This window comes from Scyliorhinus torazame, chromosome 12, assembly GCF_047496885.1.
Source record: "Scyliorhinus torazame isolate Kashiwa2021f chromosome 12, sScyTor2.1, whole genome shotgun sequence".
Taxonomy (NCBI): domain Eukaryota; kingdom Metazoa; phylum Chordata; class Chondrichthyes; order Carcharhiniformes; family Scyliorhinidae; genus Scyliorhinus; species Scyliorhinus torazame.
The window spans coordinates 205514398-205540364 of NC_092718.1; the positions used below are offsets into that span (position 1 = coordinate 205514398).

A 25967-nucleotide genomic window follows, 5' to 3' on the forward strand; every position below is an offset into this window, starting at 1 on the left:
AGTGGATATTCCAATCACTAATATTTGGAATAAACTACCCAAGTCATAACTCGGCAACTTCCAGAAATAAACTACTCTTTTTTTCGCTCTTAAAATTCCATTGAAAATCTTCCTGTTATTTGAGCTCTAAAGTAGCATAGATATGTTAGAAAGCAATCATTTTAATTCAGTGTTCATTGTTATATGATGAACACATGGCTGCCATGATCATTATTGTATCTGATTTTGCTATAGATTGCATTCATGGTTGCTGATTGTTCAACAAATATTAGATTGGGCCACTGCAGAGTATTTTGATGTTGCTTTGTTTTTGAAGTTTGCCACTATTTCTCCCAATTCTATTTTCCTTTTTTGCCCGCTCAGCTATTAGATGATATTAATGGAAAGTTGGGTGGGGGAATTTACAGTAACCAAAATAATAAATCTTTGGCTGCATTCCCAATCCAATAAACTATTTTCTCCAAAGACTCAAGAATAAGTTTTTAATTTTTGTGCTCATTTAAATTTAAAAACAAAAACACAATGATTAAAGACACCTTGCGCTGACTTTATCATTTTTGAAAGCTCCTACCTCTCGGTGACCAATCAATCACAGAACTTCATTATCCTCTGTGAGTCCTTAGGCTATTGGGAAGGGACAAATAGGGATATTAGTAAAGCACTTATTTTTATTTAGCCGAGGAATATACTGTTTAAAAATCTCTTAACATTTTGGTGCTTCCAGCCATTCATAATAATAACTGCATATTAGCATGATCAAAATCGCAAACGCTTGTAAACTTTTTGAAGATTAACAGCACAAAATAGAATGATTGCATGAGTCACATAGGTAACCTTGATCTCAAAGGCCTTGGTGAAAAGCCCATTCAGTTTCGTAAGAGTATTAAAGATTGGTCCATTATCGAGTAATGCAGATGATCACTTAACCTAGAAAATTAAGTTTAAAAGAAAAAAATATTGCATGCAGATTCCATTACTATTGGCATTACACCTGGCATCTGTCCTGGGAAGGAGTTCAGTATCATAACTGGCCATCTTTTTTTCAAGAAATATTAAGGTTTGCCAGTATTTTATGTTTTTTTATAATGAACCATTTTGGGGAATCTTGAACATGGGACGAAACAAATCAAATTGCAGTTCCTTATATAATGTGAGAGAACTCTGATGGAAGTGCCCTCTCCTGACTAGCTTATTTGTCATGAATTTGCTGAATGTCCATGTTATCAAAGAACCGTTTAATTAAGTTGCACAAATTTCCCTTTTCATATTTTTGCTCATCCCGCCTGAAAAAGCATTAATCCCAAAACTATGATATGATTCCAAAAATAACAAGGACCCTCCAGTTAGCTGCACAAGTTCCCGTCCTTACTGTGTGATCCCAGTTCTTGAGTCAAAGAGAGTTATTCTCCCAGGCTAGATCAGAAAGGGGCCTCACAGCCCATCCAGTTCAGTCTACAATCCCATCCAGTTCTGTCCACAACAAGGATCATTGGATAACTTTGACTGGGGATAGTGCCACTATTTAAAATGATACCTGAGCTTCATTTAGCTATCTTGAAGCAGATTGGAATCTTTCTGGTCTGTATGGTACAGTGTAATTTAGCAACTAAGCGTGGAGTGGAGCTGTCAATTTATTCTTATTATTTTGTATTCATAGAATCATAGAATTTACAGTGCAGAAAGAGGCCATTCGGCCCATCGGGTCTGCACTGGCCCTTGGAAAGACTACCCTACTTAAGTCCACACCTCCACCCCAACCCGCAACCCAGTAACCCCACCCAACCTTTACCTAACCTGCACATCTTTGGACTGAGGGAGGAAACTGGAGCACCCGGAGGAAACCCGCACAGACATGGGGAGAACGTGCAGACTCCGCACAGAGAGTGATCCAAGCCGGGAATCGAACCTGGAACCCTGGAGCTGTGAAGCAACAGTGTTAACCACTGTGCTACTGTACCACCCCTCGCCCAACCCCATGTGTACATGTACAAGCACACGCACCCATCCCCTGCCTACAAACAGCACTTTGTTTACCTTTCAAACGTTGCTGCTATAAAGCAATGGTAATGCCCGACAAATGTTCAAACACAAACCTACTATTGTACCTTGAAGTGATGTGGTTATTGTCCCTTTAAGGGCAATACGGCAAAGTAAGAGCCACATGGCCTGTGTTGCCCTTAAAGGGACAATCGCAAGTGATAAATAATTTCACAGACTTTTTCTGAACGTAGGCGTGCCCTATATTAACGGCAAAATGCAACATAGGTTTACCTTGGGAGAGTTAAGTTTTGATAGCTATTATCTTGCTTTTTATAGTGTGCTCTGTACCCCAATATAAGATAATAAGAAGTGTTGTTAAATTTCACCAACATTTTTGTCATTGCACTTTTTGTTTCCTCAATTTTACTGGAATATTAAGACTCGCAGCAGTATTTGTGTTGCTTGGCAAGTGTTGTTTTTCAGCAGCCATCAGTTATAGAGAGAAACCTCCTGTGGTACTTCTGCCTGTTACTGTATTCCCCTCGGGCACAGTGTGGGATTCCCAGGTTTGTTAGTGTTTGTGTTACACAGTCTGGAGCTGCAGTGGCACACCAGCTGATGCATGTTAGCTGTTTTGCAAATTAATGAGGTTTTCTTTTCGTACTTTTTTCCCCCGCTTCTTGATTTTTAAAGATAAAGATTATGTATGCCATTGCTAGGACCTTATCATCATAGATCCTCTTCTAATGGGGTGGTTTGGACATGTAATGCTTGAAAATTAGGTACTCCACCTGCCGTCTGGGGACATAAGTCCTTGTTAGTTTAGACTCTGATTGATATCTAAGCATGACACCAGGTTTAAAATGAATTAGGTGGTTGCTAAAATGACCTTGATATCGCAACATCTACCAGTCATGTCTACAGAAAAAACTTCAGTTGCAACATCTTATTTCTCTTGGGTCAGGACATGCGGCATTAAGCTTTTCTTGGTGTATTAAAGAACAAATTACCTAAGCCTGAAATGGGTCCTACGGTATTTTGATACTCAAAGCATGCATTTGGCAGCACATAAAGGAGAGAGGAAGAACCACACAAATGATTTTTCAGTATGATTGAGAGCACCCAGTGTGAATTTGCTATCAAATTAGAAGACTGAAAAATTAGGCAAACGTTGATATAATTAAAAAATTATTTTTAAAATGCTTTTTGCATATTTAACTTATTAAAATAAGTGTACCATCTGTTCCATCGCTGGACATTGAGTATTGAGCACGGTTGCATTTTTATCATTAATAAACACATCAAAACAGAGAAGAGGCTGACATTTGTCAGTCTGGGTAGCATCATGTTGTTAATAATGCATTCCCTAGCCTTCCATTAGATGCACTTAACCTGCTACCAGAATGCTGGTGGTTTCTGATTCGCAGTAACCCAGCAACAGTTCCATGCAGTGCAGTTGATGTGCACAGCGATTAGTAATCTTCTCAGGGGGATTTTTTTTTCTTCTCTTTGACACACTCACCTCCTAAAGACCCAGAATCAGGATAGGCTGCCAAGAAAAAAGAAAGAAAGAAGAGCAAGTTAGGCAGAAAAATTGGCCTAGTTTCCTCCCCTTCACGTGGTCAGTAGATGAAATCTCCTGACACTGTTGTTTTTCGTCTCTCGAAAGATAAAAGAAGATGCACAAGTGCTGAAGGAACAACAGCAGCCTGGTGTTTGTTTCATTTTCTGTTTTGGAAAATCTCTGTTTTTCTTTTTCGTCCGCCCTACACCAACTGCAAGCAAACAGTCTTCACCCAAACTAATAGAAAGGCCAAATGTTTGGCTGTTCAGGTTAATGTTAAAGAAAGGCATTATTCAAAGTGTCTGTGTCCTGGCTAGTTTTTCTGCATGATCTAAAACCACCCAACGCATCTTTGTGTCATTCTGTGTCAACTGACCTTGGTGACTTTTGTGAGGCTTTGCAGGTGCAGAAAGGCACACTCATTTGACATAATAGTCTTTTTAATCTAAAAATGTTTAATTGAGTGAAGTACTTTGAGATATTTTGGTAATGTAATGTGATATATATACATTTCACTGGGTATGTATGACTTTTCCTTCAATTGTTTTAAGCATCTGGCCTACCCTCAGAACCTTCCAACAACAAAATGGTCAGAATCAGGATTTTGGTGGCATGGAGATTAAATTTATGTCCTTTCACCACATACCACTCGCATCATTTTCACAACCATATGTTAGACTTCATATTATTTTATTATTAGAATAATAGAAAATACAGCATAGAGTGAGGCTATTCAGAGCATCACACCTGTACTAATGGTGCCATTTTAACCAGAGTTTATTTACCCAGTAAGCGCATACAGCATAGAAGGAGGCCCTTTAGCTCTTTGCTCCTGTGTTGGCTCTTTGAAAGACCTATCCAATTATACCATTCTTCTGCTCTTTCCCCTAAGCCCTGGAATGTGAACAGGTCTAATTTCAGTGAGTTGAAAAAGAATCTGGTAAGTGATACGTTAAATGAGCAATAGGAGGGCTTCAAAGAAGAGACAGTTTGGGTACAGACTGTACATATTCCCAAAAGGGAAAAAGGAAGGGCATCCAAAGTTAGAACTCCCTGGATGACTGAAAATATGGAGACCAAAATGAAACACAAAAAGGAAGATTAGATAAATGTCACATTTATAATCCAGTAGTAAACCAATCCAGATACAAAACTTTAAAGGAAGAACTGGATCGGATCAATTAAGCACAAAAAATAGAGATCCTATGGCTGAGGTACTGAATTAATACTTTGCTACTGATTTAATTCAAAACGATAATGCTGCCAATTTTACAGTAAAGGAGGAAGTAGGGAAATTTGATAGGATAAAAATAAAGTGCAGGTACTTAAAAGAGTGGCAGCATTCATAGAGAAAGAAGGTACGACATAGAAAGAACAGGTATGGAGGTGCTGTGGTCAGATTTTCAGGAGTTAGGGAGGAAGTTTTAAAAATGTAGGACCTCAAAGGTAGTAAGTAATCTCTGGATTACTCAGTGCCATGCAGTAGAGGAAGTGAAGAGAGGAAATATCAATGTGTGACTTGAAGCGTGGTGCGGGAGGGAGAGCTTCAGATCCTTTGGGCATTGGGGCCAGTTGTGTAGCGGGGACACTGATTCAAAAGGGATGGGTGGCACCTCAAAAAGGTTGGGACTAATGTCCTCGTGGGGAGGTTATCTAGTGTGGTGAAATGAGTTTAAACTAAATTGACAAGGGATTGGGCACTGACATTTAGAAGTAGAAAAGAAAGGTAAGGTACATAAAGTGAGAATGTTGGACAGTACTAGAGAAGGGAGTAGTATATTAGATTAGAGCGGAGAAAGAAACACTATGAGGAATACAAAGACAGGTTTACAATACAGATATCTAAATGCACAAACTGGTGAATACGTTTGGTGAGTTATAAGCACAAATATTTGCGGGAATATGATGTAATGGTATTAACAGTCGTGTGGCTTAGATTTCTGAGGGCTGGGTGTTAATATTCAAGGATATAAAGTGTTCAAAAAAGATAGGGAAGGAAATACAGAAGGTTATGTGGCAGTACTTGTCAGCTTCCTACGGTAAATACTCATTAAGTATTCTCACCTTGACTTGCATCTCTAAGCATATGTCACACTCTTTGTCCCTAACAGGACTCAGTCCGCATCTTACTATCCACTTACTATTTAAATACCAATGGAAGATTTTCACGATCCCTTTTATGCCAACTCCCATCCTATTCTCATATTCTGCCTTTGTAAGTCTTAAATTCCCCTTCACTTGCCCTCTCAATCTAGACATTATAATATTGTCAAGGGAGAACATCTTTGAGGGTGCATGGACAGAATTCATTTGGTTAGAGTTGAGAAGCCATTCATTGTACAGCACACAATGCTTTGGCTATTTTACACCTACACATTTTTCACAAGTAGTGCTCCTTTATATCTTTCAAATCCATCATTTTCTTTAATGTAATTGTCTGAAAATATTGCTGATTGTGTTGAATGTTAGGAATGCATATAACGCAGCAGATGTGGTGAATAGTCCCTCGTGTATTGTCATATAACAGGAAGGAGCAGATAGCTCCAAGGATATTTTTCAGCTGCTAAGGTACTACATAATTCTGATATATTCTGTGATATATTAACTGGCCCCTGACTAATAAATAAACAATACTCACGTAACATCTATTGCTTATACCTTATTCACTAATGAATAACTTGTATTTTTAAAGGGGGGATTTTGACCTGCTAATAGCTGTTGTACCTTTATTCTAATGCCTCCCAAACACAGCCTCAGAATATTGCACGGAAAATAGTGAAAGGCCCTCACGAGTAAGATGTTGATATTCCCTTTTTTATTCTCTTATATATTTATATTGCATCAGGAAGCAGTTCTGTACACTTCTCTGATCCCAGGTGCTCTATTTATATTGAGTAAGTTCCAAAGCACCTGAATGGCATTGTAAACAAGTGGACTGACTACCTTTCAAGAGGATATGGAATCTATTCGATATAGCCTGAAAATTCAAACAAACACCTAGAGTGAATCCAATTGAACAGCTACTTGAACAGATTTGGTGCAAATCTGATTGATGTATTGACTACTGCGAGAAATACCTGTAGTAAACCATGCATGTTGACAATAATTTTTTAAAATATAAATTTAAGAGTACCCACTTTTTTTTCCAATTAAGGGGTAATTTAGCGTGGCCAATCAATCCTAACCTGCACAGCTTTGGGTTGTGGAGGTGAAACCCACGCAGACCCGGGGAGAACGTGCAAACTCCACACAGACAGTGACCCAGAGCCGGGATCGAACCTGGGACCTCGGCGCCGTGAGGCAGCAGTGCTAACCACTGTGCCACCGTGCTGCCCTTCATGTTGACAATAATGAACAATAACATCAATATTAGTTTTTAAATTACCACTTGATCTGGCATCAGTTAACATTTGTGGAAGAGAATTCCAATTTTCTGCCAGCAATTGTGTGAATAGGTGTTTTCTAATTTCCTCCTGAAAGGTCTGGCTCTCATGCTTTGACCAAGAGACCAGTTATAAACTCTCCATTGAGCAAAAATGATTTCTCTCTATCTTATCTGTTCCTCTTGATTCATTTAAATCACCCCATAACCCTCTAAATTCCAAATAATACAACCTTAGTATGTACATTTGCTCCTTGTAATTTAACCCTTAGAATCCAAGAATTGTTCCGGTAAATCTACACTACACTCCTTCCAAGGTGGAATCACGCTTTGTGCTCCAGGTATGATCTGACCCAGGGTTTTGTATAGCTGCATTATGACTTCTGTCTTCTTGTATTCAACTCATCCAGATAAAAATCCAATATTTCATTAGTCTTGTTTAATATCTTCTGTTAATGGCAATTTAAGGATCTTGGTACATGGACTGATGAGCCTCTTTGGACCTCCCACTGTCTTTCCACCATTCAGAAAGTACCTTGTTCTTTCCTTTTGGGTCCAAAGTGGATTAGCTCACATTCGCCTAGATTGAAAACCATTTGCCACAGCCTTGCCTATTCTGTCAATATCTCTGTGCTAATTCACAACTGTTCCCATTGTACATTCCTGTAGCTTGGGAAGATCCTTGTGAATGTAAAGTAGCCAAGTAAATGCAAAAAGCACTTTGCTAATTTGTGCAGGTGAGATGAGCCATTCAGTACTCCACAGCCAGAAAATCCTTTTTCCTCTGTTTGTACCAGGTGCCTTTTTTTGGTAATATGCATCGTGCCTGATGCTGGTGATGGTCATCGTGCCGGATGGTGGTGATGGGCATAGTGCCTGATGGGAGTGATGGGCATAGTGCCTGAAGGTCGGAACAATGCTTAGTTTACTGAGCTGCCACTCTTGTCACAATTACAATCAGTAGTCTCAAAATAAACAAGTTCCAAAAGTAGGTATAGCGATAATTAGAGAAACATGATCGAACTTAAAACTTTGTGATAGCAATATCTGGGCAGCAGTATCATCCTGTGTTTTTCTCCCTCACAAAAAAGTTAAGATGTCACAAGGGAGAATAATATCTCAGTTACTACTTTAAACAAGAATTTAAATAGAATATTTTTCCAATTCACATTTTTCAGCACCTTCAATGCAGAGGTAAAAGTTACATTTATTGCTTGTAAATGTACTGAGAGTTCTTTTGCACTGATAAATTTGTACACACAGCTAGGATGTCTTTAAGAAATGGTAGGTGGCATGATTCCCATTACTATGTTTAATGTGCACTTTAAAAAAAATGTATTTTATTCCAAACGTATATAGTTACACAACAAACAATTTGGGGAACAAACTCCCCAACACACAACTATACAGTTGGTACGAATTTTACACTTTCACCACCCCTCCCCCCACGATGAAGAGCTCCTCAAACATGGCCATGGACAACCCCCACCTTGCCTCGAAGCCCTCTGCTGAACCCCTTAATTCGTACTTAATCCTTTCCAACCAAAGAAAGTCATAAGTCCCTCAGCCGACTTGCCACGCCTGGTGGCATTGCTGACCGCCACTTCAGCAGAATTCTGCGCCGGGCAATGGGAGAGTTGAAGGCCACAACATCGGCCCTCCTCCCCTCCAACAGATCCGACTTCTCCGATATCCCAAATATCGGCACGTATGGATCCGGCTCAGCCTCCACCCCCACTATCCTCTTTTTAAATAAATTTAGAATACCCAATTATTTTATTTTCAATTAAGGGGCAATTTGGCCAATCCACCTACCCTGCACATCTTTGGGTTGTGGGGGTGAAACCCACGCAGACATGGGGGGAATGTGCAAACTCTACACGGACAGTGACCCAGGGCCGGGATTCGAACCAGAGTCCTCAACGCCGCAGTCCCAGTGCTAACCACTGCGCCACATGCTGCCCACCACCCCCACTATCCTTTTTTTTTAAACAAACAATTTTATTGGGTTTATTTCTGGCATTGTTACAGCTAACAGAAATATGCAAACATCAATATAAAACCACTACTTCAATCAAACCATACTGCACATGCTCGCTCCTCTCCCCTAGACACTACCCGCCTATTTATCCCTCCTACTCTACCCTAATCTCCCCCCCCCCCCCGCTGACGTTCACTCTCCCGCGAAGAAGTCGATGAATGGTTGCCACCTTCGGGCGAACCCCAGTACAGATCCCTCAAGGCGAACTTAATTTTTTCCATACCCAGAAAACTTGACATGTCCGAAAGCCATAGTTCGGTCTTCGGGGGTTTTGAGCCCCTCCATGCCAGCAGTATCTGCCGCCGGGCTATTAGGGACGCAAAGGCCAGAACATCTGCCTCTTTCTCCCCCTGGACTCCCGGGTCTTCCGAAACCCCAAAAATTGCCACCTCTGAACTCATCACCACCCTTGTTTTCAGCACCCTTGACATGACCCCCGCAAATCCCTCCCAGTACCCCATAAGCTTAGGACATGCCCAAAACATGTGAATTAGGACATGCCCAAAACATGTGAATACCCCCACTATCCTTGTTAGCGCCGCAAACACTCCCGCCCAAAATTACCCCAACTATTCGCAGCCCCAGAACATATGAATATGATTCGCTGTCCTCGCCACACTTCTCACACTCGTCTGTCACTCCTTGGAAGAACCCACTCATTCTTGCCCGAGTCATGTGTTCCCTGTGTACCACCTTGAACTGTATCAGGCTCATTCTTGCACACAAGGAGATCGCATTTACCCTTCTTGGCACTAATGTCCACTTTAAAGACTCATTGCTGTTGAATTGTCCTTGTTGACTTGGTCCTGTTGCTGTACTGACAGAAGCTATCATGGATTGATTTTTACAATGAACTTTAAAAATACTGTCTGTAATTTGAATAGAAGGCACGATTATTCACTATCACTGCTTCTGATACTGTAGGTGTTTTGTTTTGTCCATCAGAAATGTCAAGAATCAAAACATGAGAATGAGGCCCCCTGGTGGTCATTCTGAATTTAGAGCTTTTTCCTGTGAAAAACAGGTATTGTTTGAATTAGCAACATTCTTTCAGAAGGAAAAGAAAAATTCAGACAGATCCAGTGGTTGTAGCAATTTCCAGACCAGAACCTACAGCACTTAAAAAAAAAAACGGAATTCAATAAAGTACTAAAATCTGCCAGCCTCAGTGACAATCTATTTGTTTTTCTTTGATTCTGTCATTAGTCTGGTAGCCACCAAAAGAACAATCATTGGAAGTTAATCAAAGTATTTTTCGGTAGAGGTAATCATATTCAATATTATACCTGGTTAACAATAACTCTCACACAGATTGCTAAAGAATATAAACTAGTTTTACTGTTGACCGACCAGTAAGGCCGAGGAAACCACCTCACAGAAACACTGATGAATGAAACAGGGGCATTAACAAGAAGGAGGACACAAGGGAAAGTGGTAAACAAATACACGTGACTAACCAGTTAACAAAAATCAAAAAGACTACAAAAATCTTGCATAAGCATTTTAACATCAGAGCATTTTGACTACATGAAGAGAGTGAATGGGCAGGCACTCTTTCCCAAGGTGGAGTTTAGAGGAGTTGTGCGAGGCAGTTTTTTTTACACAGAGGGTGAGTGCCTGGAATGCGTTGCCGGGGGAGGTTGTGGAAGCAGATACATTAACGGCGTTCAAAAGGCATTTTGACAAATACATGGATAGGATGGGTACACGGGGATATGGCACAAAGAAGGGCTGAAGATTTTGGCCAGAGATGGTATCATGACCAATACAGGCTTGGAGGGCTGAAGGGCCTGTTCCTGTGCTGTATTGTTCTTTGTGAATCTGGCTACTAAATATTTGGAAACCATTACCTTTCAACCCTGGCCCTGATTAACTGTCCGTGTGGAGTTTACACATTCTCCCATGTCTGCGTGGGTCTCACCCCACAACCCTAAGATGTGCAGGGTAGGTGAATTGGCCACGCTAAATTGCCCCTTAATGAAAAAATAATAATAATAATAATAAATAAATAAATATAGATCTATAGATATTGAGTGAGGACTGCACCAGACCTGGTTCTGGCACTCTCTGCAATTAAATATCTGAGCATTTATTCTCTGAAATTTAGAAGAATGAGAGGCGGTCTCATTCAAATGTACAAAAATCTTTACAGAGCTCGACGTAATAGATGTATGAAGGATGGGGAGTCTAGAACCAGGGGACACAGACTCCGAATAAGGGGCAGGCCATTTAGGACTAAGATGAGGAGGAATTACTTCACACAGGATGGTAAATCTTTGGAATTCTCTGCCCAGAGGGCTGTGGAGACTTGAGCGTTGTCTGTGTCCAATACTGAGGTTGATGGATTAAGGGACATGGGGATAGTGCAGAAAATAGTGTTCAAGTAGAAGATCGGCCATGATCTCATGGAATGGCAGAGTGGGCTTGAAAGGCTGAATGGTTTACTCCTGCTCCTATTTTTTGTTTTATTACTGAATAACTTGACACTCACTCTCTCGGATCACCCAAGAACAGTAACATCTTTTAGAGGAAGCTACCAGTACCCCAATAATAGGTAAGATAGGAGAGAAGCTAATTGAGGAAAAGGGTCTACATGGTGACACAACCCTCAGTTAATAATAATAATCTTTATTATTGTCACAAGTAGGCTTACATTAACGCTGCAATGAAATTACTGTGGAAAACCCCTAGTCGCCACATTCCGGCACTTGTTCGGGTACACAAAGGGAGAATTCAGAATGTCCAAATTACCTAACAGCTCGTCTTTCGGGACTTGTGGGAGGAAACCGGGGCACCCGGAGGAAGCCCACGCAGACACGGAGAACGTGCATAATTAAAAGTGTGCATACATATATGTATGGAATGTACTGACTCACAGAAAATTCAATCAAGGTTCCTATTCCTGGTTGCTTTTCAGAGAAGGATGTGAGATATCGTTGATATTTCAAGTATTTTCAGATATGCTGTTGTATTCAGATTACTTAATTCACTGAAGAGCAACTGGATAAATGATGTCTTTCAAATTTATTTGATCAATAGCAACATTGTTACATGTGTTTTTAAATGTGTATGCTGTGCCTGGGCCCGTATTTATTCTGCAACCAATGTATTATCTGGTCAATATTTTATTTCCGTTTGTGGGACCTTGGGTGCAAATTGTCTGTCACATTTGAAACATTATAGTAGCAACAACACTTGAAAAATAACTTAATTAACTGTAAAGCACTTTGGGCATCCAGAGATGTGAAAGGTGTATTTCTTTATTTTCAGTATATAGACTTTTCAACTCATTTTACTTTTTGTTTGCTTGAGAAATTTGATAACAGAGCTTAATTTGTATACGGGCCAGATTTTACTGTCAAAATATCAGGGAGGCATCGGTTGCGATTTAAGTGTAAATGGAACAGTAACTTTAGGCAAGCAGCAGATGCATAATTAAACATGAATATCCAAAAATTGCTACCCGAGATGCATGCCAGCATTAGCTTTGCGAAACATCATCTCATTCTCTGCCTCGTCGTTGAAGTGCATTGAAAAGCAGAAAATTCGGGGAGATAGGCATTGTGATAATGTCACTGGACTAGTAATCAAAAGGCCCAGGAAAATGCTCTGGAGTATTGGTTCAGTTCTCACCATGGCAGCTGGTGGAATTTAAATTCAGTTAATAAATCGGGAATTGAAAGCTAGTCTCAGTAATAATGACCACAAATCTATCATGGATTGTCGTAAAAACCTCAACTGGTTCCCGACTGTCCTTCAGGGAAAGAAATCTGCCATCCTTACCTGGCCTGCCTACTTGTGACTCCACACCCACCGCAATGTGGTTGACTCTTAACTGCCCTTGAAAATGGCCTAGCAGGGCAACATGGTGGTGCAGTGGTTAGCACTGCTGCCTCATGGCGCTGAGGACCCGGGTGCGATCCCGGCCCTGGGTCACTGTCCGTGTGGAGTTTGCACATTCTCCCCTTGTCTGCGTGGGTTCCCACAACCCATAGATCTGCAGGATAAGCGAATGGCCATGCTAAATTGCCTCTTAATTCGAAAGAAAAAGAATTGGGTACTTTAAATTTTTAAAAAGCAGAAAATGGCCACTCAATTCAAGGGCAATTAGGGATTGGCAACAAATGCTGACCGTGCCAGCGATGCCCACTTCCCGCAAAAGAATGAATGAAAAACAGTTGCTGCATTTGCACAACAGTTTACCACAAAGTTGAGTTCTGTAATTTCAAGTGTAAATGCCCTGATTAATGTGATGTGAAAATTACTACCAAAGTTTAGCTATTATAACTGGAAATCCCTTTCCTTCTGGTATTAATTGTTTACGGTTTTGAAAATATTGAAAACATTCATGTCCAAGAGCATGTCTGACTATTGCCAAATGTAATTAAATGACCTGCTACATCAAAATCTGACCCATAAGAAATAGGAGCAGAAGTGGCCCATTCGGCCCATTGAGTCTGCTCCGCCATTCAATTAGATTATGACTGATTTGATGTGATAATCCTTAACTCCACTTTCCCGCCTAATCCCCATAACCCTAGATTCCCTTGTAGATTAGAAATGTGTCTATCTCCATCTTGAATATACTTAATAATAACCTGTATAATTTTTGTTTAATGAGTCAACTGTTCTGAATTGTGAAATATTCTGTGATTTTCTTTCATTCTACTTGACTTGTAAGAATTTCAGAATCTTTTTGGAACCTTTTGGCAACTTTGTACTGTAAGGGCTTCATATGGGTGGCATGGTAGCATAAGTGGTTAGCAATACTGCCTCACAGTGCCAGGGACCTGGGTTATATTCCAACCTTGGGTGACTGTGTGGCATTTGCACTTACTCCCAGTGTGCTGAGTGGGTTTCCTCCGGGTGCTCCAATTTCCTCCCACAGTCCACAGATGTGCAGGTTAGGTGGATTGGCCATGCTAAATTGCCCCTTTGTGTCCAGAAAAAAGTTTAGTTGGAGTTATGGGGATAGGGAGAGACCTGGGTTGGATTCTCTTTCAGTGGGTCGGTGCAGACTCGATTGGAGGAATGACCTCATTCTGCACTGTAGGGATTCTATGTTAAGGAGCAGTTGCTGTGTATTTCATAACCAAGCTCTCTCTATTGCTTCAGTCTCCCCCTTCCAAGAAAAGAAAGCTGGAGAAACCCCGGAAACCCATTACCTTCACAATTTTGGAATCTACAATCAAGGAACTGAAGAATAAAGTTGCAAGTTCAGACCCTGTGCCTACAGAGGACATTGAGGTAGCAACCACAGCAATAGAGAAAATTCTTGCTGAGCTGAAGGTAAATCTCAGATTTTCTCTTGACTTATTAACAAGAAATACTTGTGTGTTGCCACAGAGAGGTTAGGTGTGGGATTCTCTGTGTGGAGCTTTGGAGTCCTGCTCTGCAGGAAATGTATATTTCTTAAAATAAAAGAGGTGAACTCAAAGGAAAAGCCACTTTTGATCAGTGATAGTGCAACACTGACACTTAGAAACATGCTATAACTTGCCCTTCTCACCAAGGATTATGTACGGATTTCATTTTTGAAATATTATTTTCACATGGATTAACAACTAGTTTCACATTAAACAAACCACAGAATTACTACCTAATTAGTATCTGCGTTATAAAAAGTGAAAGTCGCCATAGTCCCATAGGGTCACGCTTGAGAAGGCAGGGCCTTCATGGTAACCTCAGCTGGTACGGGAATTGAACCCTCGTTATTGGCATCACTTTGCATCACATTCCAGCCATTCAGCCAACTGAGCTAACTGACCCCCCATAAGCATACAAGAAACTACAGTATGCGGATATATTCCTTTTCAGATGTCATTAATGAAAAAACCCACAATGAAAGTAAAAGAAATGGCAAAGTATTATGCTACAGGTTATGACAAGCCTTCAGTTTTGCACTGTGGTGATTGTTGGTGGGCTGTTAAACATAGAGATATCACAAGATCATGAACCCTAGCTAATTCTTTTCCCTTACTATCTTCCCAGAATCTAGGAGATCCTGAAGTCTGTATTGGCTCTGCAGATGCCTTGTTTAAGATCAGATCACTCAACACATGCCCCCCCCCCATCACCGAGATTTTCCAAATGTATAGTTATTACAATATAGAAGGAGACCATTTGGCCCATTGCGTCCATGCCAGCTCTCTGGAGAAATCCAGTCAGTACCATTAACCTGCTCTGTCTCTGTAGCCCTCACCAAGTTTATTCCCCTCAAGTGTCTGTCCAATTTCCTTTTGAAAACATTGTTTGTCTCTACTTCCACCACATGGCAGCTAGTTTATAGAGGAAAGTGTAAATGGGAAGTATTACTTTCTGTATAAACACTCCCAACTGTCATTACATAAAAACAGGGATTACCTACCTTAAAAAATGCTAATTTGCGCTCATCACAAACTCACCATTTGGATCTTCTTCCCTGTATAGCCACTCCAGTCAACCAATTAGGAAGAAAGACTGCATGTTTCCTGATACTCTATATTTACTTTAGTATATTGTAGCCTACCTAGAATTATATGATTCTATAACTCATCAACCATGTATATATCCAACAAACTGTTAATGGAATGATAATTCTAAATCTTAAGTAGATTGGATTTGAACTGTAAACTACAGTATCATTAGGGCAAGCATGCAGCTGTAAGTAATGTTTTACAAAACATTGTCACAATCCACAGATTTCTGATGCACAATGCTTAGCAACTGGGGTAGATAGTTTTGTAAGCTGGTGAGCACTCACCCACTATCAGAAGAAGTTTAAAAAAATTTAATTTACAGATATGGGTGTCATTGGCCAGGCCAGCATTTATTGCCCATCCCTAATTACCCTTAATAAGGTAGTGGTAAACTGCCTTCTTGAACTGTTGTAGTCCCTATGGTGTAGATGCACCCTCAGTGCTGTTAGGGAGGGAGTTGCAGGATTTTGACCCTGCAACAGTGAAGCAATGAGGATATAACTCGAAGTCAGAATGGTGAGTGACATGGAGGGTAACTTCCACAAGTGGCACCGTGGCACAGTGGTTAGCACTGCTGCCTCACAGTGCCAGGGACCTGGGTTCAATTCCGGCCTTGAGTGATTGTGTGGAGTTTTCACTTTCTCCCTGTGTCTGCGTGGGTTTCCTCCGGGTGCTCGGGTTTCCTTCCACAGTCCAAAGATGTGCAGGTTAAGTGGGCTGGCCATGCTAAATTGCCCCTTGGTGTCCAAAAGGTTAGGTGGGGTTACTGGGTTACAGGGATAGGATGGAGGTGTGGGCCTATGTAGGGTGCTCTTTCCAAGGGTTAGTGCAGACTCAATGGGCTGAATGGCCTCTTTCTGTACTGTAGGGATACTATGATTCCAAGTGGCGGTGTCTTATTTGTCTGCTGCCCTTATGGAAGATGCTGTCTAAGGAGCATTAGTCCGTTACTACAATGCATCTTGCAGATGATACACACAGCTGCCACTGTTCATCGGTGGTGGAGAGAGTGAATATTTGTGGATAGGGTGCCAATCAAGTGGGTTTCTTTGTTCTAGATGGTGTCAAGCTTCTTGAGAGTTGTTGGAGCTGTGCTCATCCAGGCAAGTGGAGAGCACCCCATCACATATCTGACTTATAACTTGTTGATGGTGGACAGGCTTTGAGAATCAGGAGGTGAGTTAGTCTCCACAAGTTTCCTAGCTTCTGGCAGCACGTTGGCGCAGTGGTTAGCATTGCAGCCTCACGGCACCGAGGTCCCAGGTTCGATCCCGGCTCTGGGTCGCTGTCCATGTGGAGTTTGCACATTATCCCCGTGATTCCGTGGGTTTCGCCCCCACAACCCAAAGATGTGCAGGCTAGGTGGATTGGCCATGCTAAATTGCCCCCTAATTAGAAAAAATGAATTGGGTACACTAGATTTATAAAATAAAATAAAAATTTCTAGCTTCTGATCTGCACTTATAGCTAGAGTATTTATATGGCTAGTCTAGTTCAGTTTCTGGCCAGGATATTGATAGTGGAGGATTCAGCCATTGAAGTTCATGGGGTAATGCTTAGATCCTCTCTTGTTGGACATGGTCATTACCTGGCAGTTGTGCGCCGTCAATATTATTTGGCCATGTTAGCCCAAGCCTGGATATTGTCCAGGTCGTGCTGCATTGGACATGGACTGTTTCATTATCTGAGGAGTTGCAAATGGTGCTGAACATTGTGCCATCATCAGAAAACTTCTGACCTTATGATGGAAGGAAGGTCATTGATGAAGATGGTTAGGTCTAGGGCACTACCCCTGCAGTGATGTCCTGGAACTGAGATGATTGACCACCACAACCATCTTAATTTGTACCAGGTATGACTTCAACTAGAGGACGGCTTTCTCCCTGATTCCCATTGACTCCAGTTTTGCTACGGTTCCTTGATATCACACTCAGTCAAATGCTACCTTGATGTCAAGGGCAGTCACTGTCACCTCACCTCTGGAATTCAGCTCTTTTGCCAATGTTAAACCCAAGCTGTAATGAGATCAGGAGCGGATTGGCCCTGGCAGAACCCAAATTGAGCATCAATAAGCAGGTTATTGCAAAGCAAGTGCCCTTTGATAGCACTGTTGATGACCCCTTCCATCAATTTACTGATGATCAAAAGTAGACTGATGGAATGCTAATTAGCTTGGGTGCATTTGTCCTACTCTTTGTGTACAGGCCATACCTGGGCAACTTTCCACATTGCCGGGTAGATGCTGTTACGGTCCCAGTTGATGTTATAACTGGATGGGAAGTTCCCAGAATGGAATCCAAACTTTTACTTTAAAAAAAATATAATGTGGAGGAACAAAGTCTTTGGACCGCAAATTAGTTTTTTACAACAAGAAAATACATTTATTAAACATGCAACCCCAGTTGCTAAGCATTGTGCATGATACAATACACCTTTTACTTCCCCCTTTAGCTTAACAATTACGCACAGGTTTTAGGGTTAATATGGATCACAAAGTACACCGTAATCTACAATGGTCTCATTAACACAAAGTCCCTTTTCCGCACTCAAGATGACTGTGGCAAATACACTCTCTGAACCCCAAGTGATTATTTGCGGATGTCTCCTCAGAACTCCAGATGATTGTCACGTGAGAATTTCCAAACCCCACTCCCAAAACACCTTTAAAATCTTCTCTCATAATGATGCTTTCTCTTAGTGATTTGTATTCCAAACTCCGGACCAAGTTTTCTAAATGACACTTTAAATAAAGCTTCATCTCTACTTTCAACTGCGAATCCAGTCCAGGATTTTACACTACCCCTTTTAGGTTTTCCTAACTACTTTTGCACAAACTCGATCCAGCCACCAATTTCCATAGTTATTTCAACTTGCGTTCCACAGGCTGTGGTAAAATCTCAACCCCGAAAATCACTTTAGATATCTTTCTAACCTTCTTCTCAGATCTGTTGGTCTTTATTGAACAGTGCTCTGTTCCAGTACGTTTAACCTCAGGCTTCTTGGAAATTTATCTTCATTTTTCTAGTTTCTTTAACTGGCTGCTCTTCAGATCTCTGCACTTGTTTTCTTAACCATTAGTCCATGTTGTGGCTTTTCTTCTAGCAAAGCTGAGAGAGATGTTCCCTCTCTCGCCATCTAAACCAATTGCTCCTAGTAGAGCTGCCTTCTCTATCACTACCTATCTCCAACTGAAATCAAATTAGCTGAACTAACAATCAAAAGCTTACCTTACAAGGCCCCATTTGCTAAGCAACACTCACATGCTTATGTCTTTTATTTATTCTTCAAGCTGTAGCCCTCTCTAAGCACAATCAAAACACAATTGGAACTGAACTAACCCCCACACATACAAACATCTTTGTTCAGCATGAATCTAGCTATATGTTTAATCTTTGCAGGCACAGAAACATTATATTAAACCAACTTAAAAACTATACCTTATTTCAAATGTTTACCAACACAAACATAAATCCATTAAAACTACTTTTATTTTCTTAACAGATGACAGTGTTGTAACTGTACTGGAACAGCTTGTCTAGGGATGCAGAGAGTCCTGGAGCACAAGTATTCAGTACTATTGCTGGAATATAGTCAGGCGTCCATAGCCCTTGCAATATCCAGTGCTTTCAGCCGTTTCTTGAAATCACCTGAAGTGGATCAAGTTAGCTGAAGATTGGCATCCGTGATGCCAGAGACCGCTGGAGGAAGCATCATCCAGTCGGACCTATGGCTGAAGATTCTTGCAAATGCTTCAACTTTGTCATTTGCACTGAAGTGCTAAGTTCCTCCATCATTAAGAATGAGGATAATTGTGAAGTGTCCTCCTCCAGTTTAACTGTCCACCACTACCACTATTCACAACTGGATGTGGCAGGACTGCAGAGCTTAGATCTGATCCACTTAGCTCCGTCTATTACTTGATGCTGTTTGGCACGCAAGTAATCCTTTGTAGTAGCTTCGCCAGGTTGACATCTCGTTTTCAGCTCTGCCTGCTATGCTCCTCTTCATTGAACCTGGGCTCATCCCTGGCTTGGTGGTTCTGGTTGGGTGGGGGGGGGGCATATGCTGGGCCATGAGGTTACAGATTATGATTGAGTACAGTTCTGCTGCTGATGGCCCACTGCGCCTCATGGATGCACAGTTTGAGTTTCTAGATCTGTTCAAAGTCTACCCCATTTAGCACAATGGTAGTGCCACACAACACATTGAAAGGGTATCCTCAAAGTGAACGCGGGACTTGATCTCCACAAGGACTGTGTGGTGGTCACTCCTACCGATTTGTCATGGACAGGTGCAACTGGCAGGTAGGTTGGTTCCCCTTGTTAGTTCCCTCATCACCTGCCGCAGACTCAATCTAGTAGCTATGTCCTTTAGGGCTCTACCGGCTTGGTCTGTTGTGGTACAACCAAGAGACTCTTGGTGCTAGACATTGAAGTCATCCACCCAGAGAACATTCTGCATCCTTGCCACCCTCAGTTTCTCCTCCAAGTGGTTTCCAACATGGAGGTGTACTGATTTATTCAACTGCGGAGCGATAGTAATCAGCAGGTTTCCTTGTCCAGGTTTGACCAGATGCCATAAGACTTCATTGAGTCCCAATTCGATATTGAGGGCTCCTAGGACAACACTCTCCCAACTGTATACCACTGCCATCATCTCTGCTGGGTCTGTCCTGCCGGTGCGACAGGATATGGTGATGGTGTCTGGGACATTATAAAGTACAATTCCGTGAGTGCAATTATGCTTGACTTGTCTGTGAGCCAGCTCTCCAGCACAAGTCCCCAGATGTTAGTAAGGAGGGCTTTGAAGGGTCAAACGGACTGGATATTTGCCATTTATGGTGCCATTTAAAAAGATTTGAAGTACCCAATTCATATTTTTTTCCAATTAAGGGGCAATTTAGCGTGGCCTATCCACCTACCCTGCACACCTTTGGGTTGTGGGGATGCGACCCACGCAGGCACGTGAAGAATGTGCAAACTCCATACGGACAGTGATCTGGGGCCAGGATCAAACCCGGGTCCTCGGTGCCGTGAGGCAGCAGTGCAAACCACTGTGGCGCTCCATTCATTCCTTTTTAATGGCTTTGTAACGGTTTGATACAACTGAGTGGTTTTCTAGGCCATTTCAGGTTAAGAGTCAATCACATTGCTGTGGATCTGGAGTCACATGTAGGCCAGACCAGGTGAGGATGGCAGATTTCCTTCCCTGAAGAACAATAGTGAACCAGATGAATTTTTATGACAATCAATAATGGATTTATTGAATTTATATTCCGCCATCTACCATGGTGAAATTCAAGCCCAGAGCATTATTACCCTGGTTTGTGGATTACTAGTCCAGTGACAATACCACTACACCATTGCCTCCCCCTGGTTTTGAATATTTAATCATAAACCTGTCCAGCTGTTTGTGAAATAATCAATCAGCCAAAAGTCGACAAGTCTTGGTATCTTATTCTAATCTAATTATTTTTAAACTTTCAGGAATAGAGTTCCTGCAACTATTGATCCAATTCTGCAGGACCCTCCTTCTAAGTTCCAGTTTTGTGGAGCGGGAAGAGGGGGGTCAACATTGTTTTGGGGATCTAATTTCAAACTACATCCATTATTCTGTGAAAGCTCAAATCTGCTGGCCTTTGTTATAAGATAGCTGGGTCACTGTTTAATAAAAGTCTTGCAGAAACATTACTGTGCCCCTTGTTCAGTTATAGTAAGCCTATAAAGAGACCCCAAGTGGCCGTATGGGCATAATACACTCGTCCAAATGCAGGAACAGCAGACCCCAATTTATTTATCATATAGCAGGTGTCCTAGGCAACCTAGTCAGACTGAGGTTAATTACAGGTTAATTGCTAAGACTAGGGAAGTTGCAGATAAACCTGGAGCTGGAAATTTCCAAGCACTTCACAATCTGCAAATTTACCTACTCAACAACAATAGCTTTAGGGCCTATATAGGTCACTTCCTCAGTGAGTACCTGGGCAATGATCTTTTAGGGACAGACCAGATAAGCAGTTGAACACCTCAGCATCACGCCAGGTTGAAAATGCAGTCCCCTCTGTAGGCCCCTCCCAGTCAACAACATTCTGGATAATAAACTAGTGTACAGTCAACTCTTAATTTGAAATCCCTTTAATTCAAATTACCTGCTAATTCAAATGTGCCTAGCACTAATTTGCCACTTTCCTTTGTTACTTCCATTACTTGATTCAAATTATTTGAAATTCAAAACTTTTTCAAAGCAAATCGATTAGTTTCATCAGTGTTTGGATTGGTAAGGTGCAAACGATTGCCCCTCAATATGGCATGTACTTCATTTATCTATGCCAGACCTTGACAGCTTCATTTATCTTGGGTTTCCGATAAGTTTAGAGGGCCGTTTTCACAACCAGAAACAAGTAGCCACATACAAAAGTGACAAGATAACTGGGAAACAGAATGCCAAAGTCAACTTTTATTGCACAGTAATTTTCCTTTGTCTCCCCAGGTACTTTGTAAGCGTGTGCCTTGTGGGAAAGGTGAAGTAAGTTTATTTCTAACAGCAATACAGAATTCGTGGGTCCATGTTCGGCGAAAGAAACGGGATAGAGTGAGGCAACTTCGAGAGCTCCCCAGAGCCACATCAGTTGTGCTGAAATCCACAGAAGCAGACCAGACAACTGAAAAGCAATGCAATGCTAACACTGGTTCTGCCAGGGCTGAGGAAGAGTCTGATCTTAGCAGCTCTGCAGAAAGCAATGCTAAAACAGGAAAAGCAGCAGTCGGAGCCAAAGAGGAGATCCCAGTCAATGGGGGTAATAATTTATTGAATAAGCTCCATGTCGATCAAGAAAATAATATGGAAACTGAAGAAAAATGTAACCAGTGCGAAACTAGTTTTGCTGACTGTAAAACTGATGATGCAGTGGAGCAGGAAATATGCAGTTCAACCATGGCAAACCCAGAGGGGGAAGATACTACAGAAGAGAGTGGAAGTTTTTTATTCAAGTGTCTAATGAATGTGAAGAAGGATGGAAAGAATGCCCATGTAGAAATGCACTGGGTTGAGGGACATAATAGGGATTTGATGAACCAGCTGTCTACCTATCTGCGAAACCAGATGTTCAAGCTGGTGGTTAGTTGAAGAATACTTTCTTATTGGCAGCATGCAAACTGTATTTTTTTGCCAGTTTTACACCGATTAATTCCCAGGTTTCAAAACTATTTGTACGCTTCTGAACTGGTTTGCATCTGATTTTCCAGAATTTCGAGAATAGTGTCATGTGTGCGTTTTTGAGCTACACATCTCATTCAGTGTATTATCAAAAATGTGAAAAAGAAATTCTCATCTCCTCTGATCACATAAATGAGCAAATAAACCCCACAGTTTAGCGCTAATCCTCCAAAAGGCTAAATTGCATAAATTTGTTTAATTATCTGATAACTAGTCAAGGAGTTACAATTGAACGTGGTGTTGCTTTGATGAGAGGGGTTTGCTGTCAAAAAAACTACCAGATATCCCAGTGACACTAATAACTACTGTTTACATTATAGTGTCAAAAGAGCACAAAATAATTGTACTTTTGGGAGGCAATTTGGCCCATTTAGTTAATCCATCCAAATTACCGTTAAAAAAGTGGCCTCATTGCAGCATACAATTTGTTCTTAAATTAGTCCCTTTCTGTTTCTCTCTGCTTCTACTCTATGTTTTATTCCGTCCCATAAAGGTCTCACTGTTCGTGAACACCTTTTGCTTTTTAATATTTTGAACCTAAATTTCCAGATTTTCTTTCTTTTCTCGTTAAGTTTTCTATTTCCTGTATACCCCTATACATTCACATCTCAATTGCCTCAAATAGAATGACATCTTGAGACATTTAATAAAGTCGGAGCAAGGGAGGGTATGGAAAGCAGGAACAAACTTGGACTGGAATTGAAAAGACAATTCTTGCGAAATGTTTTGTGTTTGAGAGAGTATTTCATGAGGCCAGCATTGGATTTGGCTGTTGTCCATGTTCGGAAACACTCAGTATGTTGTCTCACACATGAGGAATGGCCATTTGGATGAGGTACTCTAAAGATTTGCTGCCTTCCAGGTTTATTTAAGAGAAAGAATTTTATACATAGAACAGTTTTGTGGGCAGCATGGTGGTGCACTGTTGCCTACAATGCTGAGGACCCAGTTTCGATCCCAGCCCACAACCCAAAGATGTGCAGGTTAAGTGGGATTGGCCATCCTAAATTGCCCCTTAATTGGAAAAAAAATAATTGGGTACTCTAAATTTATTTTAAAAAGGAACAGTTTTGCAGTGATTTTGTAACTCTTATACCCCACCCCACAGTGAATTTAATATCCACCCTCCTGTCTAATTTTCAGCAGGTTTAATTTTTTTTAAGAAAGCAGTTCCTGGGAATTTCTTTGCAAACTGAAAATGCAGCACGTTATCAACACACCAGTTGTAAAGATGTTGGGCGGGATTCTCCGCCGGCGGGATTCTCCGTTTTGCCGGTGCCCGGGGGGTTTCCCAACGGCGTGGGGCTGCCCCACAATGGGAAACCCCATTGACCGGCCGGTGTAACGGAGAATCCCGCTGGTTATCTGCGTACTGGGAAATGCGACTTACGGTACAACCTTTTGACTAAAATGGAGCATTTGTCCTGCCTTCACAAATTTGTATTTGGCAAACCTTTTAGAAGATTTTACAGCACATTTCATGACCTCAGAGGTATAGTCACTATTGTAATGTAGGAAATACAGCAGCTGGCTTATGCATAACAAGAGCCCACAAACAACAATGTGGTAATGGGCAGATAACTTTTTTATAATGTTGATCAAGGAGTAAATATTGGCCAGGACATCCAAAATAACTCCCCTGGTCCTCTTCAGAATGGTGCAAGGGATCTTTTACATCCACCTGAGAAGGTATATGAGATCTCGGTTTCAAGTCCCATCTGAATTGGGACTATCAAGCACAATCCTCTGACTGGAGGTATGAATGATCCCATGTCTGAAACTTAAGAGGGGAGATAGAGCCTGCAAAGCTGTACGCCATTGTCGTCACAATGATAGATACTGATAATTTTATTTGTGGTCTTTTGATTTGTCAAATGGAACATAATTGTTATAATTATTTTATGAGGACAGTGTCCCTTTAAAGCCAGGCGTGGAAACAAAAGCCATGAAGTTTCTGCAACATCAGCCAGTTAGACCATGAAAAATCCATATTATAAGCCAGGCATCATCTTAGGTTTACGTATAATTGTAGTTCCAACAATGCATTTGGTTCTGCTTGTGCCGCTCAGTTTGCTCATCCAATAATGCCTTCTAGCAGTTTTCACCACCGTTATGTGTGTGTGTTTTCTTTTTCCGAAGAATTAGGACAACCTGTTGCAGTGTTTTTCAAACCCAGGGTCGTGACCCGTGGGTGGGGGAGGGTCACGGAGCAATCGGTCGTGGCGCTAAACGGCTGCAACCGGTTTTTAGGTTGAGAATGCCAGCCGAGGGTGATTCGCGAGCCTGGAGGAATTGATCTGTGGACAAATATTAATCTGTGGACAAAGATAGCTTAAATTACCCGATAACAGAAAATGGTTAACTAAAAATGTGTGGGGAGGGATCAGTTGGGATCATTGATTACATTTGGAATATGGCCAAGCTGTGTAACATTATAAGAGCATTGAGACTCACTCAAGCTTCAGTGAATCACAGAAAAGGAGTGTCAAAATCTTTTGATTATTGTTGTATTGCTCATGGATTCATTTGATCATTTTTGAAATTGTTTATTTGCAGTAAAAAATAACATTGATTTATGTGATTTTTAAAAAATTCATACAAATGTGACATTTAAATACACACAATAAGATTTTCACTTCTGTAATCCCAATGCAATGTATTTTCTGGACTGTTGCCCTGCATAAAATGCCAAAGATGCTTTGCAAATGTCATCATCGGTGCATAAATTACTTCTAAACCACACTCAATGGCTAATTGACAATTTTGGGATGCACCTAAATAGTCAAGGTACACCAAGCTTTGGGAATACTGAATGCTGCATTTCTGTATTGCCCCCAACCCCCCAAAACTGTCAACAATTGCAGGCCACTATTTTTAGGGCAAAACAGAAATTCAGTGCTTGTGGTGTTCCTTCACTATTGGATGCGTGGTGTGATAAAGGGAGGTGCTGGGTTCTTCAAAGAGAGGATGAGTGTAAACAGGTGCTTGGAGTCACACTATCATATATATATATATATATATGATAGTGTGACTCCAAGCACCACCCTATTCCCACACCATAACATTTGCACCCAGAATAGTTTGGCAAGATCTAGAAACTAGCTTGTCAAGGGAGAGGGAAAATGCGTGACAGCTTCAAAACCTCTACCAATTCCAGTTGGTGTCAAACATTTAGAGGAAGCACAAATTCATGTTTATCACATTTTTTTCCCTGTTGGAAATTAGCTGTCGTATTTTCTCAAGTTGCACACAGCCACAAGCAGCAATGAGATTAACGACCTTATTGTGTTTCAGTGGTGTGGGTTAAAGAAGCAATATTGGCCAGAG

At 41.2% G+C, this 25967-nt stretch overlaps 1 protein-coding gene across 2 annotated transcripts in view; it reads left to right on the forward strand.

Annotated features, from left to right (window-relative positions):
• The window catches only part of mettl16 (methyltransferase 16, N6-methyladenosine), a 162951-nt gene extending 137600 nt beyond the window's left edge, over window positions 1-25351 (forward strand). For both annotated transcript variants that reach the window (XM_072469756.1, XM_072469755.1), the window contains exons 9-10: window positions 14083-14256; window positions 21915-25351. In XM_072469756.1, coding sequence (XP_072325857.1) covers window positions 14083-14256; window positions 21915-22550 — 810 coding nt within the window. In that variant the 3' untranslated portion in view covers window positions 22551-25351. The remainder of the gene's footprint in view (window positions 1-14082; window positions 14257-21914) is intronic.
• The last annotated feature ends 616 nt before the right edge of the window (window positions 25352-25967 follow it).